The sequence below is a fragment of the Cyclospora cayetanensis genome, unplaced genomic scaffold (assembly GCF_002999335.1).
Source record: "Cyclospora cayetanensis isolate NF1_C8 unplaced genomic scaffold, CcayRef3 CcayRef3_contig_41, whole genome shotgun sequence".
Lineage (NCBI taxonomy): Eukaryota > Apicomplexa > Conoidasida > Eucoccidiorida > Eimeriidae > Cyclospora > Cyclospora cayetanensis.
The window spans coordinates 18,053-31,560 of NW_020312381.1; the positions used below are offsets into that span (position 1 = coordinate 18,053).

General features: G+C 55.9%; 2 protein-coding genes across 2 annotated transcripts; both read right to left on the reverse strand.

Moving 5' to 3' along the window:
- Nucleotides 1-135: 135 nt before the first annotated feature.
- Nucleotides 136-8,751, reverse strand: LOC113146587 (dynein assembly factor 3, axonemal homolog). The gene is made up of 6 exons (XM_026334394.1): nt 8,516-8,751; nt 7,951-8,167; nt 7,835-7,906; nt 6,715-6,757; nt 1,658-1,918; nt 136-410 (listed from the first exon to the last, which is right to left on the reverse strand). Exons 1-6 carry the CDS (start codon nt 8,749-8,751, stop codon nt 136-138), a joined length of 1,104 nt encoding a protein of 367 aa, XP_026190179.1.
- Nucleotides 8,752-9,341: 590 nt separating this feature from the next.
- Nucleotides 9,342-11,832, reverse strand: LOC113146588 (zinc finger protein 853-like). Its single transcript, XM_026334395.1, has 5 exons — nt 11,713-11,832; nt 11,161-11,679; nt 10,548-10,893; nt 10,289-10,481; nt 9,342-9,360 (listed from the first exon to the last, which is right to left on the reverse strand). Exons 1-5 carry the CDS (start codon nt 11,830-11,832, stop codon nt 9,342-9,344), a joined length of 1,197 nt encoding a protein of 398 aa, XP_026190180.1.
- Between the last annotated feature and the right edge of the window lie 1,676 nt (nt 11,833-13,508).

The following is a 13,508-nucleotide window of genomic DNA, read 5'->3' on the forward strand; positions in this document are numbered from 1 at the left end:
AGTGAACTATGTCATTTCCTCCTGGGGTTGATCTTCGGGCCTCTAGGACCCCTGCTGCCTTTCCCCCTGCCTGCCTTTCTACGCTTGCCTCCCTAGTTGTGCACTCAGATGGCAGCACTTCCTTCAGCAGCAACATCAGCAATAGCAAGAGGAGCCAAGTATCTGACCCGGTGCTGTATGCGCAATGAGATAAAGTACATCAGGATGAAGCCCGATTGCTACTTGCAGTGCGTCCCTCAGGCTGCCCTGGCCACGTGCCTTGTTGCTGGGGGCTCCCACGGTGCTGCACCTGCTTGCCTTCAACCCAGCAACGAAATCTACTGTCTGCTTGTACACCGTGTCTGTCAGAACAGGGGGCCACGTACCAGGAAACTGGTGTAGCTGAGGGAAAACAAAAGGACAAGCTACATCTGTTTGTGAATTTTATTGCTTAAGAGGTTGGAGTTGCCAGGTAGACAGGGGGAGGCTTTAAGCAGATGTTTTTATACTTTTCGGTGTAACCGTAGCATATGCATAGACGCATCCGTAAGTATACTTGGAACTATCCAAGTGTATGTGTGTGTGCATGCTCAAGTGTAGGCAGATTTGAAAGGCGGAATGAGTCCTAAGGGCTGAGGCCTTGCTGTGTAGAGGTAACGTAGCAGAAGAGAGCAGCCTCATTTTCTTGCGTAAAACACGTAGAAACAGGAAGAAAATGACAAGATAAGGTGATATAGCGGAATGGGTGGATACTAGCAGTGCCAGGGATGCAGACATGTATAGCAGACGACACAATGAGACTGAGAATGAGGGAGAGCAACATGCACATTCAGAGAATACCAGGCAGTCACAGGCGAGATGACAGCATACAAGCAAAGAATGTTACATGGAAATGTAGATAGAGAAACGCAAATAGATGCCCCCGCTTCAAGCGCCTCCAGTCAGCGGCGTCGCTAGGCACTCCTCCCCCTGTGTCGTGCTACCCCGCTTTCCTTATACAACACACAGAGTAATAAACTAGAGCTTTGGATAAGCTGAGGGTACGAAAGAAACCAGTGGCTGTTTTACTTCCTCTTGGAGGCAGTAGTGTACACATTTTCCTCCTTTTCCCCACACAACGCAATCCTCACCTTCCTTCCATCATACGCCAGCAACACAGCCCTTGCATGTTCCTTTGAATACAAATGGTGTAGTAACTTTTCCAATTCCCATTTAATCTCCCCCAAGTACCTCCTAACAGCAGCAGAGGTCTCCACACAAATTGCGAAACAGCGCCGATGCACAGAGGGCCCCCCTACTATCGCATACGTAAGGGGGAGAACCCTTAAGGAGTCCACACGGGGACTGGCAGAATGCTTGACGCGTCGCTCGCCTCCTGCGGTGTCTTCAGATGCCAGCTCTGCTGCTGTTGATGTAGCTGCTGTTGCGGGTCTTAGGGCAGCTGCAGCTGGAATTTCTGAAGATGGTAGTGCGTTTGCTGGAGCTGGTCCTTCGGACACTCCTGCTGCTCTCGTGGTGGATAGCAGCTGACTGGAGAAATACCCTGGTGCAGTTTGCTGGTGTGGATAGGCCTTAGCTCTCTGCTCTTGTTGCTTCCCGTCTACCCTCCGCTGTGGCACTACCACCAGTTGAAACTGCTGCCGCGGAGTACCCTGGTGCCGCGACTGCTGTTGAAGGCCTTCTCCGAAGGCCGTTAGTAAGGCAGGCAACTCGAGTGCCTGAAGCCTTTGCCCAATAGACGCCTTGAGGGTCTCCAGTGCTCCTGGGAGAGCTTTAAGTGCTTGCAGCTTCTTGCTTAATTTAGCTTTTGCTGCTCTTGCGGCAGCCAGGTCACCAAGGAGATTCCATTTGTGGCGCTCTACCTCCTTGCCCTCTTTGCAAAGGAAAACGCGGGCACGCAGTAGTTCGGAACCTTTTGTTGCCACTGAGGTGGCTGCCGCTGGCGCAGGTGCTGTTGCTGACTGCGACTCTGCTGCTCGCACAGCTGTTTTCTTCTTGGAGGGTGGAGAGAGAGGCCCTGGCCGTACAGCTCTAGTACTACGGGAGGCATCTGCCGCTGCACAACCGTCCACAGGAGCCCTCAAGCTCGGAAGGACTCCAGGAACTCCCCAAGTCAGGACGCCTATCCCGGATCTCGCCGAGAGAGGAGATCTCCAGCTGCTCTGCTCCCACGGGCTGCCCCCCTCTGACACCAGGGGAGGCAGTAGCAAGCGCGGTAAAAGCAGCTTTGGAGCAGGCGGTGCGGGAACTGCTCCAGCAGGAGCAGAAGTAACAGCAGGTACGTCGGCGCTTTCCTGCGCCACCACTGCACTCGGAGAACCATCGAGTCCTGATGGTGCTGCACTCTTGACGGTAGGATGCTGAACCTTGCTCTCACTCTGCCTCAGCCCATCCCCGCCGCTGCTGCTGCTCCTCCTCCGTGACACAAGCCGCATAGGCTGTGCTTTTTTCGTCTGCAGAATGGAGGATTTACCTTCGACGCGCATTTCAAGAGGTGACCCCCCAGGGGGCCCTTGGTGGTTTTGCTTGGTGCCAGAATTGAAGGTCCCCAAGCGCTCCTTGCCGCGCTGTTGCACGTGCCCCCTGGAACCAAGTTCGCTAGATCCGCCACCTGCTATGGGTGCTCTCCTTTGGTGAAGCCCCTCACTCGACGTTCCGTGAGTTCGGAAGCCTCGCGAGAGGCCCACTGAATTTGCCGCCGGCGCTGGCGTCCCTCTACAGGGACCCATAGGCTCAGCTAAGAGCCGGTGCACCTTGTAGGACGCATAAAATGAGACAAGGGAGGCCAGGCGGGTGTCTTTTAGGACAGAATAAGGGAGTGAGGCCGTTCCAGACAAATCAAGCGAGCTCAGCACATCCTCAGTGTCCCTTGGCCCCTTTTTTACCCCGGTGGAAGCCCGAGACACCGTACGCGGAGCCTGCCGCGTCCTCCCAGGCGCGGCGTGTGTAGTGGCCTTCACAGTCCTCGGCAGACTGCGAGCTGAGGGGGATGCCTTGGATGACCCCTTTGTTGCGTCCATTAACAGCTGCACGCGACCTGCGAAGCAGGCACACGAGCCTTCGACTCTAATCGCTATGCCTTCAGTCCATAATTACACCGAGTACTAAGAGCTAAACGTTCCACTCTATGTCGTATGCATGCGTACTTTTCGTATCCGCATTCAGGAAGTATATATTGTTGGGGCGGAAAGAAGGGGGCATCCGGGGGCTTCCTGGATCCCCCTTCCGCTTGTCTTTGGTGCCCATGGGCCCTGCCATTGACAAACGACCCCCTGGTGAGCAGTAGACCTAACAGACCTCGTTCTAACAGTTCAAATGTAGACACAGCAGTGCAGGTGTATCAGCATACGTGGACATGCGTGAAGCTACGGATCGACGCACACACAAAGCGCGACAATTCCTATACGGCCTTCGCCGTCTGCAAGACAAGGCTAAAGGGGCTCTTCTGCCTATCTGGGGGACCCCCATCCGGCCCGAAGGGCCGGCCCTCATGCTGAAAGGTATCTCCGTGGCGTGCACGGTTGGCGGGAGCAATGCTGAATCCTCCCTCCCTGCGGGAGACCGTGTGATCGTCAAGAGCGAAGTAAGCCCAAGACATGGATTATATGTGACGCAACTATCCTGCCCCCCTATAAAAAGGAAGGGAACACTCGTTAAGCGTTTCAACTCCAGGGATTTGTCCCGCAGAATTACACAAGGGCGATGTATAGTGGCGGACTACCATTCCAGGGGGACGAGGACAGAGAGGGACACGCAGAGAGTGGTTGCTGCAGAGAGACAGAGGAGGCAGGGTAAAGCTGTTTAGGACATGGAGGAAAGCTACGAATAATTCAGACAGATTTAATCCGGAGAAGGGCGAAAAGGAAGGCTCCCAAGTGAGGGGTCTCCCCACGTGATTCCTTTCTTGCCACCCCTTCTCCGGAACATGGCCGCCTCACTTCACGCTCCTTTCGATACTTCCTTTGATATCGCAACCAAAAGAAACAATGAAAGCACTGAATATGTGTGGCCCAACGTGCGAGGCAGTGGTGACCTCCCCCTGCCTACATCTACGGCAGCGCCTATGCAACCAGTGCCTCTGAGGGTATCCCTTCCCTAGGTTGGAGGCGGCTACTCGTAGCAATGACCAATTGTATTGTTTCTGCCAAAAAAGGCAATAGTTTATTGGCCCATTTCGAGAAGTTTCGCGTAAAGAAGCAGTAACTCTACATGGGAAGTGTTGAGTCAATGCCACACACAGTGACCAACGTGTCGCATCCATAGTGTATCCCGCCATTCTTGTGCATTGGACAACACAGTGGATACAATGCAGAATGAACAGTAGCCTGCATATTATTAGCGGCATCCACAACCAGCCCGAATTTCCGGCAAAACTCTGCCTTCAGACAACAAGACGTCAAAAGTTGAGCACAATTGTCTTAGACGGGGTACACGCTAACGACACTACAAGTAGAACCCGTGAAGCACATCGCGCTGAGGGTCGTTACACAGTCAGGATATTCAGGGATTAGCCCCTGTGGGGCGTAACATCGAAATTCGACAGATGCGTTTGTAAGGATGCACGTATAACATTCTCACCACGAATGCAAATGACCATACTCTTTTTAGAACAGCAATGGAGAATCTGATTCACTAATTCCCTACAAGCCCACATCTGACTAGAAGCATACTCTAGTGAACTAGACTCAACTGCTTGTTCTTCCTTTAAACATTCGTTTGCGGGGGCTTGTTGGCAGCAACGGTTCCTCCACTAACCTCGCTCTCTCACCAACCGCCCTCCCCAAAAAACAAACCCAAGCCCCCAAACCTTTTCTGAGTTCGCCGCTGAAACTTCAGACTCAAGGACACCCCAGAGATTCTCAACAGATACTGCTGCCACTGCTTACGTAGTGCTAGCTGAAACACAGCAGCGACTCGGCAGCGAAGGGATGCGGCGATCAGGAAGGGGCACCGCCACATTACTTAATACGTTTTAGCCGACATGCAGGCATTCATCTGAGGTGGCAGCCGATAAGCACTTTTAACGTGGCCCCTACACGCTAGGCCCCCTCATGAAGGACGCTCCCCCTGCCGCCTAGCAGCGCAGTAAGAAGTTAGTGCAAGCATGTCACAGAAGACACCAGTGGAAGAACATGTAATGAGGGGAGAAGGACGCTGGCTCTCCCTCTGCACTGTAATGTACCTTTTCGCCTGCGCGTCCCTTCCCCTAGCGCGACCTTGCTCTTTCCGTATTCTCTCGCATAATCCCATACACACAGCTAGCCTGACAACCGCGCAATGCCGTGTCGAGCCAGTTCTTTTTCTTGCTGGCTAGCCAGTCCTCCAGGTCCCCAATCTCCTCAACATTTTCATAGGGAGGAGAAGCCAGTTAAACAAGCCCTGAAGGCTCTCTCTCTGCCCGAGGCTTCTGCCCCTCACAACGCACCACCTTACCACCGCCATGGCCCTCAGAGGCATCAATAGCCACAGGAGCGCATGACGCATTTCCCCTCTTTCAACATCCCACACACACAGCAGACAGCGGAGGAAGTCTATCCTTCCACCCGCCTCGTTACATCCAGCCTCACCAACGGCTGGCTGCTCGCTTTCTCAAGCACAGAGAAAAAGCCGCTACTCGTGCTGCTGTTTGTCCTGCGATCCCCTCGCCTGTTGCGACGCTCCAGATCTCCCTACCGCCAACCCTGCACGCAGAAAGCAACAACAGCAGTTGACCAGACGAAGAAAGCAGAAGACGTTAAACTGCTGCCGACAAAGCTGCCGCAGGAGCAGCAAATGGTGGCAGCAACAAAGAGCAGCACCGCAGCGGCATCTTCCCTTGAAAAGGGCCCACACACGCAGCACCCCCCGGAGCAAAAGGCACCCACACTACCATGGCAACTCACCCCCGGAGTTCTCCGCAGCAAATCTCCCTGTGGCTGTATCGTCACCAGGAGTCCATAACGAATGCAGAGCAGCTGCCGTAGCACTCATGCGGCTAGTACTCCTTGCGGCTGCTTGTGCTGCTGCTTGTTCTGCTTCTGAGCCCCTCCCCCCCCCCATTGGGTAGGCGAAGCCAGGGGGCGGAGGGGGTACTAAGCCAGCAAAGCAGTGGTCCGTGGCTACAGCAGCTGCTGCTGCTGCAGTGCTGCTGCTGCTGCTGCTGCTGCGCGCGAAATCCCTGGTGAGGAAGGCTGCTACCGTTGCAGCTGCTGCGTCATTTTGAGCCAAGACGGCAAGGCTTTCACCCGCGTCAGTGCCCAACGTCCAAATACCAGGCGGCGCAGAGGCGAAGCTGCTCGCTGCAGCCGCTGCATCGCTCCTGCGGGAGGGGCCTGGCAGATGGTGGTGCTGCTGTTGAGGCTGATGCTGCACTGCCATCTCCTCCATGAGCCAGCAAGACAGCGGCTGCTGCTGCTGGCCTGTGTCTTCTCCTAGCAGCAGAGCGTCGATTTCGCCCGGTTCTACCGCTGCAACTGCCTTCGGCGTGCTGCTCAGCATGCAGCTCTCCTCGGTGGAACGAGGCGAAGGAATGCTACAAAAGAAGAGCGAGTCGTCCCGCTGCCGCTGCTCGCAGTCCTCCTGCTGCTGCGTAGGCGTGTCTCTGGAGAAAGAGAAGGGCAGCCAGCTGCCATTATCCCTGCTGCTGAAGTCAGCAAGCAACGCTGCAGCAAGCAGCTCCTGTGCAGGCCTCATGCCATCGCCACTGTCTCTATCGGCAGCGCCCGGTGCTGCTGCTGCAGTGCCCCAAAATGAAACCTGCTGCTGCTGCTGCTGCTGCTGTTGCTGCAGTGTCTGCTGTTGCTGATGTTGCTGCAGCGTCTGCTGTTGCTGATGTTGCTGCAGTGTCTGCAGTGTTTGCGGTCCTGCAGGAGCGACGGCTACCTCGGCGCGGGGAAATTTTCTGCCACTGCCGCTGCCAATAGTTCCGCTGCCTCGCGCCACAGTCCTTGAGGAGGTTTCGCACGGCAGAGACGAAGAGTGCTGCATCCCCATGCTGCTGCTGTTCGAGCTGCCGCTGCTTCCCATGCTGCTAGTTGCTCGCAGCGGACTGACAGGAGAGCCGACCGGAGATCGGCCTGCTGCTGCCGGCCGTGTAATCGGTGCAACTGTGCTCACTGGTAGCAGCAACTGCTGGCTGTTGTTGCGGCTGTACAGGCTGCTGCCTGTCGGGGAAGCCTTGTCTTTGCTGCGGCTACTGCGCGCACCCACGAAGAGCAGCTGGTTGGATGTCTGGACAGACCACGACGTTCGTGCGCTGGAGGCGCGCCCTTCTGCAGCTTCGCCTTGCCGTAAAGGCGAGGCAGCTCGACCGCTACTGCCTCGAGAAAAAGCAGCCGCAGAGGGGCCTCCTTGCAACGGCTGCGGCTGCTTGAGAGGACTGCGCGAAGCTGCACTCCCGCCTTGCGCAGACGCGATCGCACAAAGCAACCCCTCTTTTCCCTTGAGCCCCCCCACTACTCTGCTGCTGCTGCTGCCGGTTGGAATCAGCGTCGTAGCCGTAGCGCAATTATCGGGTTTGCAAGCATGCGGCGGTTGCTGCTGCTGCTGCTGGTCGGCAGAGCAGATTCCACCAGATAGTCCCCCTCCTGCTTTGCCTGCTGGATGCGAAATCGCTGCACCCCCAGAAACGAGGAATTCAGCTACCAGCCGCTTTGGAAAGCGCACAAATCCCTGTCTACCTGAACTGCCCTTCACATGCTTCCAGCCGAGTCGCTGCAGCATGCTGCTGGTCCGGCCTCCTCCACTGTCTAGACACCCCAGAGCACGTTCCGGCAGCTCTCCCCGCTGCAGCGAGAAAGGAATCTGCTGAACCTCCAAATACTGCACCAGCCGCTGCAGCAATTCCAACTCCTCGCGGAAGCGTCCGCTGCTAGGCGCTGCCGCGGCTGCTGCTGCTGCTGCTGCCGTGTCGTGATGCTGCTGCTGCTGCCGCTGCTGCTGCTGCATGCTGCCACTCGACACGGCCTCGCACGCCGCAGCAGCAGCTCCAGCCTGATCTTCCGCAGCAAGTGCTGTCAGTGCTGCCGATTTCCTCGCGCCAGCAAAAGCATTTAGAGGCTTCGGTAAAGCGACTGGTGCTGCTGCTGCTGCAACCATCGTCTCTGCATCCGCAGATGGAATATTCGAAGGCTTCCCACCCCACAGCTTTGGCGTGTCCACTGCCCCTCTAAGAGCCATCGCACCAGCACTAACACCAGCTCCAGCGGCACTTGCCGCAGAGCTTGCGAATCCTGTTGTACACTCCCGCTGCTGCTGCTGCTGCTGCTGTGGCTTGGTGCTGCTGTAGCCGGTTGCCTTCTCCGGGGATGCTTCAGCTCCCACACTCTTCCACTCAACATTTACGCCAAACTTCTGCTTTTGCTGTTGCTGTTGCTTATTCTTGCGACGGCCTTTCGAGGTGCCGCTATAGGCATCGCGTTGCTGCGAGTGGCCATGTTCATCAATAGCAGCAGCAGCGGCAGCAGCAACGGGAAGCACTGCTGCTGTCTCCACCCGTGAGACTGCTTCTAAACTTCCTGCTGCTTCGCCAGCAGCCTCTTGCTGCCCCATGGGCTGCTGCTCTTCCTGGGGTATATGGTCCGTTGCATCCTTGGAAGCAGCAGGTGATTTGCACGCTGCGCTCTCCGAGAGAATTTCTAAGTCAGAAGCAGTCCCTGCTGCACAATTTCCTGCTGTCTGAAGCGTGGCAGTATCGGGTGCAACGGCGGGCACAAGTGCCGCATCTGCTGAATCTGCGCATGCCAAAACGGCTTGCGCCTCCACTGGTGTTGTAGAAATCCCGTGCGTAGACATACTGGCTCTTGCAGCGATCTCCTGGTGCTGCTGTTGCTCCTGTTGTTGTTGCAGCTCTTGTTGTTGCTGCATCTCTTGTTGCTGCTGCAGCTCTTGTTGTTGCTGCACCTCTTGTTGTTGCATCTGTTGTTGCAGCTGCTGTTGCTTCTGTTGCTGCTTCTTCAGCGCTTGCTGCTGTTTCTTGGATACGGGTGCAGCAGCAGCCTTCATGGGCCTGTGCCGCTGCAGCTTGCTGCTGCTGCTGTTGCTTGCTTGACGGTGAGGTTCTTGCGGCGCTGTTGCCGCGGCTGCAACTGCGGATGCAGCTGCAGCCGCCCTTTGCGATGCTCTGCTGGCAGCTCTCGCCTTTGCAGCGGCAGCAGCTTCCTCCTGCTGCAGTTGATGCATGTAAAAGTCGGCGCAGTGCTCCGCCCAGCACTGGCGAGCGACCCAAGCCGTCATGCAGAGCAATGCAGATAACAAAAGTGCTGCAGCGAGGATATGCCACTGCAGCAGCCAGCTCAGCAGGGAAATGACGCCAAGGATAGTCTCAACTCCCAAGTAATCCCTCCCTTCTTGCTCGACTGCAACTCCTTTGCCTGCCATAGCAGCTAGGCTTTCTTCTGGAGTCTGCCGTGCGAGATTCTCTGCGAAATTCCTTCGAGGCGCACCCCAGCTCTCAACAGGGGGCTGTTGCTGCTGCCAGTGCTGCTGTTGCTGATGTGCATCCGCTTTCGAAGGCAGTCGCTGTTGCTGCGCTTGTTGTGGCTGGAGTAGTAACTGCTGCTGCTCCTGCTGCTGGTGATGCTGGTGATGCTGCTGTTGCTGGTGATGCTGCTGTTGCTGGTAATGTTGCTGCTGTTGCTGGTGATGCTGCTGTTGCTGGTAATTTTGCTGCTGTTGCTGGTGATGCTGCTGTTGCTGGTAATGTTGCTGCTGGTAATGTTGCTGCTGGTAATGTTGCTGCTGGTGATGCATGGGGATGAGAGACAACAAATCGCGAATTCGCAGAAGAAGGTTCTTCTTTTTTGCCAACAGGGACTGCCCGATGACACTGTTGAGAGCAAAAGCCTCAGCCTCAGCAGTACCGCTGCCGCTACTGCTGCTGCTGCTGTAGTTCACCCCCCCCCGATACTGCCGAAAGACGTGCAAAAGCAAGTGGTGGTAACAGGAGACGTCTGCACGAGCTTGTTGCACGAGCAGCAGCTGTTTGAGACAGGAGGGGCATAGGAGCGACGGCTTTCGTCGATAGAGGGGGGTGAGTACTTCTCGCTGGTGCAAAGACTGCGAAGTAAAGCCGCACAAACCCTCGATTATCCCGACGGCATCTCCAGCAGCTTTTCCACGACCACCAATTCGCGGCTGCAGCACCAGTCGAGCTGCACGCAGTTCCTCCAAAGAAGTGCCCTCTGCGCGCCTGCCGCTGCTGTTGAGGGAGGTGCTCAGGTGCACGATGCTGCAGCTGTTGACGGTCTCGAGTGTCACGGCTTCCTCCCGATCGTCGGCAGCAGCGGGAGCAGCGGCGGCAGGAGCTCCCTCCTCTTCCCCCTCGAGCAGCCGCGAAGCAGCTCTTGCTGCGTAGTCTCCAGGCATGCCATCAGCGGCTGCAGCAGAATTCGCCGTAGCTTCCCCCGCAGCAGCAGGAGCGCCCTTCCGCATGTTCGGATCCTCGAAAGACAGGAAAAGCTGGTACGACTCAGCACGCCGCAAGCACTCAGAGATGTTTCTCCGCCGCATGCGCTCCGTCTCGACTCCCTCCTGCATCCTCACCAAGCCTCCACGCTCATCGCCTCCCCCCCCTCCTGACAGCGCTGCACTTCCGCCACCTCCTCCCAAACATTCGCCAGTCATATCGTCAAAGACTGTACAGCTTGAACACAGTAGGGGGCCCAGACGCTGCAGATACTTGGCTTGCAGCTGCGCAGCATCAGCCTCCCACAACATGTCACCATCCCCGCTGGAACTGCAGCCCATCGCCGCAGAATCCGCAGGAGTGCCGCAAGGGCGTTGCGCTGCAGTTGCTGCAGTTGCTGCAGTTGCTGTTGCTGCAGTTGCTGTTGCAGTTGCTGCAGTTGCGCCAGAGAAACGCTGAGTCAGCAGGTGCAAGAGCTGCTGCTGCACGGCAGAGTAGACTGCCGATGTGTCTGACGAGGGTAGAGACAGCTGCAACGCAAAAAAAGAAAGCAATAACAACAACAGACTGCGCCCTTTTTACCCACCAAGCCAAAAAAGCAACGCGACTCACGCAAAAATGCCTTTTTGCAGGCAACGAATACGCCATCGAGAGGAGAGACGCCCACGAGAAGGCAGCTCTATACATATATACAAAGGGACTGCCAAAAAAGCCAACCACAAACAGATCGAATTTTTAAACTACAGAAAGCAGACATGCAGCACCCTATAGTAGAGATGGACGCTTTCACTACCTACCCATTGCCGAACAAGGTCGTCGATTGTTTTCAACCTCTGCGCAATCCGCCGAACCAAGAGGCCCCTGCCTTCTGCTCCCCGCATTAATTTTTTCTGCGCCTTGCGCGTTTGCTCTTTCTCCGGAAGAAAGCGAACTGCCTGCTGCACCTCCTGCAGCAGCTGCTGCTGCTGCAGCTGCTGCTGCTGCTGCTGCTGCTGATGGTGCGTAGCCGCAGAAGCATCTACTTGGAAGATATCTGTGGGGTTCACGAGGGGGAAGAGCGGCTCGAAACGCCCTTCTCCAAGTAAGGCAATCAACGCTTCCATCTGCTGCAGCACTGTCTCCTCAAGAGCGACTGTCTCCTTGAGCAGCACAGCCATCTCGGGAGATGAAGCCTCAAAGTCAACGCTGCCGCTGCCCTCTTGCTGCTGCTGCTGCTGCTCTTCGAAGAGAAAAGCAGAAAAAGGCGGGATATTCAGGTGAGTCATAACCTGCGGTCCAAAATTAATTTCCGAGATGGCTGCAATGAGCTCTTGCTGCTGCTGCGCCTCCTGCGGCTGCAGGTGCACCGCTTGCTGTTGCTGTTTCTGCTGCTGCAACTTCCTGGCTTGGAAATGAGACGCCTCTCGGACTTGACCCTTGATCCAGAGGGGGCACATGTGCTTCGCAGCCAACCTGTTGATAAACGCCATCAGCGGCTGCTGCTGAGATGGCATCTGTTGCTGCCAAGTCTTCCCCCCCTCAAGATCCTGCTCTTCGCGCTGCTCGAACTCCCTCAGCAGCTGCTCTTGCTGCTGTTCTTCTTCTCGTTCTTCTTGATGCTGCGGGAGGCCAAAAGCGTGATTCGGAGCAGCGAGCTGCTCAGAGGCAGCAGATCTGAAGATCCACTCGGAGGAGACGGGCAGCAGACGCCGCTTCTGCATGGCCGCGTCCAATCCAGGAATGTCGCAGGCAGCCAGAGATAGCTGCGCATACTCCTGGAAAGAACGCAGCGGAGGTTCCTGAAGCTCCTGCCTCGCAGACATTTGCTGCGGCGCATGCAGCAGCTCCTGCTGCTGCCCTAAGGTCGTCAAGGCAGCAGCAGGATTAGTAGCACTCCCCAGTGCAGCGACGTCCTCGTACAGTCGATTCAAACCGCCAGCAGCAAGCGAGCGAGCAACAGCGCCGCTCGAGAGTGCGTGCAAGGACCGCAAAGGGAGGCACAGAGGCGAGACACAAAACAGGGAAGCCTCCCAAAACACAAAGAGCAGACATGCGATGACTGCGGACAGAAAGAGAGACTTGCACGCGCACTCCAGCAAAAAGGGGAAATCCACTGCATGCAGTGCGTAGCGCAAACCTGAGCAAACACATGCCCATACAGCACATGCACACGCAGAACACCGAAAGCAAAAAGTCAGTGCCGCTAAACTTGCTGGCCTCCAATCAAAAAAAAGGAGTTTGCACAAACAGAAGCCCCCCCAAAACAGCACAAAACCACACGTGCAACACGCCACGCGACGGAGAACTATGCCAAAAAATGGCGTATATTTAACATACATGTATATATATATATGGATAGATGTGCATCTATATATATATATATATCTATACGTATGTCAAATATATACAACTATATATACATATACATGTATGCCAAGAACAGAGAGGGAAAGAGATGTAATGATACATACATGCAAACATACATACACATATACATGCATATATATATATATATAGACAGACGCACATGCAGACACCACGAGGGTAAGAAAGGAAGCACACGAAGCTGCAGGGAGGAGCAGCGTTCCTCACCTCTCTGCGAAAGTCGCAGCGGCTTGACAGCAGGTTCTGCACTCCACTCTTGGCGGTCGTGTTGCTGCTGCTGTTGCTGCTGCTGTTGCTGCTGCTGTTGCTGCTGCTGCGAGTCTACGGGAACTGCTGCTGCTGCTGCTGCTGCTGCTGCTGCTGCTGCTGGTGCAGAGAAAACTGCGGCGGAGTGTGGCGAATGCGTTTCACCTGAGTCCTCTAGAGGCGCATTAGAAGAAGAGACCCCTAAAAGCACGTCCCCACAGCGAGAGAACTAAAACACGGGAAGTAAACGGCATGACCGTGCAATGCAGCGAGCGGAGGAAGAAAAAGCAAGCCGAGTGAAGCGGGGGGAGGGGAAGGCAGGGGGAAAAGCATCGCCACGGAGACAGACGGAAGAGCACGGCGAGAAACAAGGCCACCCCACAAGGCACTGAGCCCATTTCGCGGAAGTGTATGCTCACGACCAGACAAATACGCCGTGGCATCCTGCAGCGCGTGAGGCACTGCGGCGAAAAGACGTCGCGAAAACATCCCGAAGCGGCGAATTGTTTGCGCAGCCAAGGAGGTGAATGCGCCT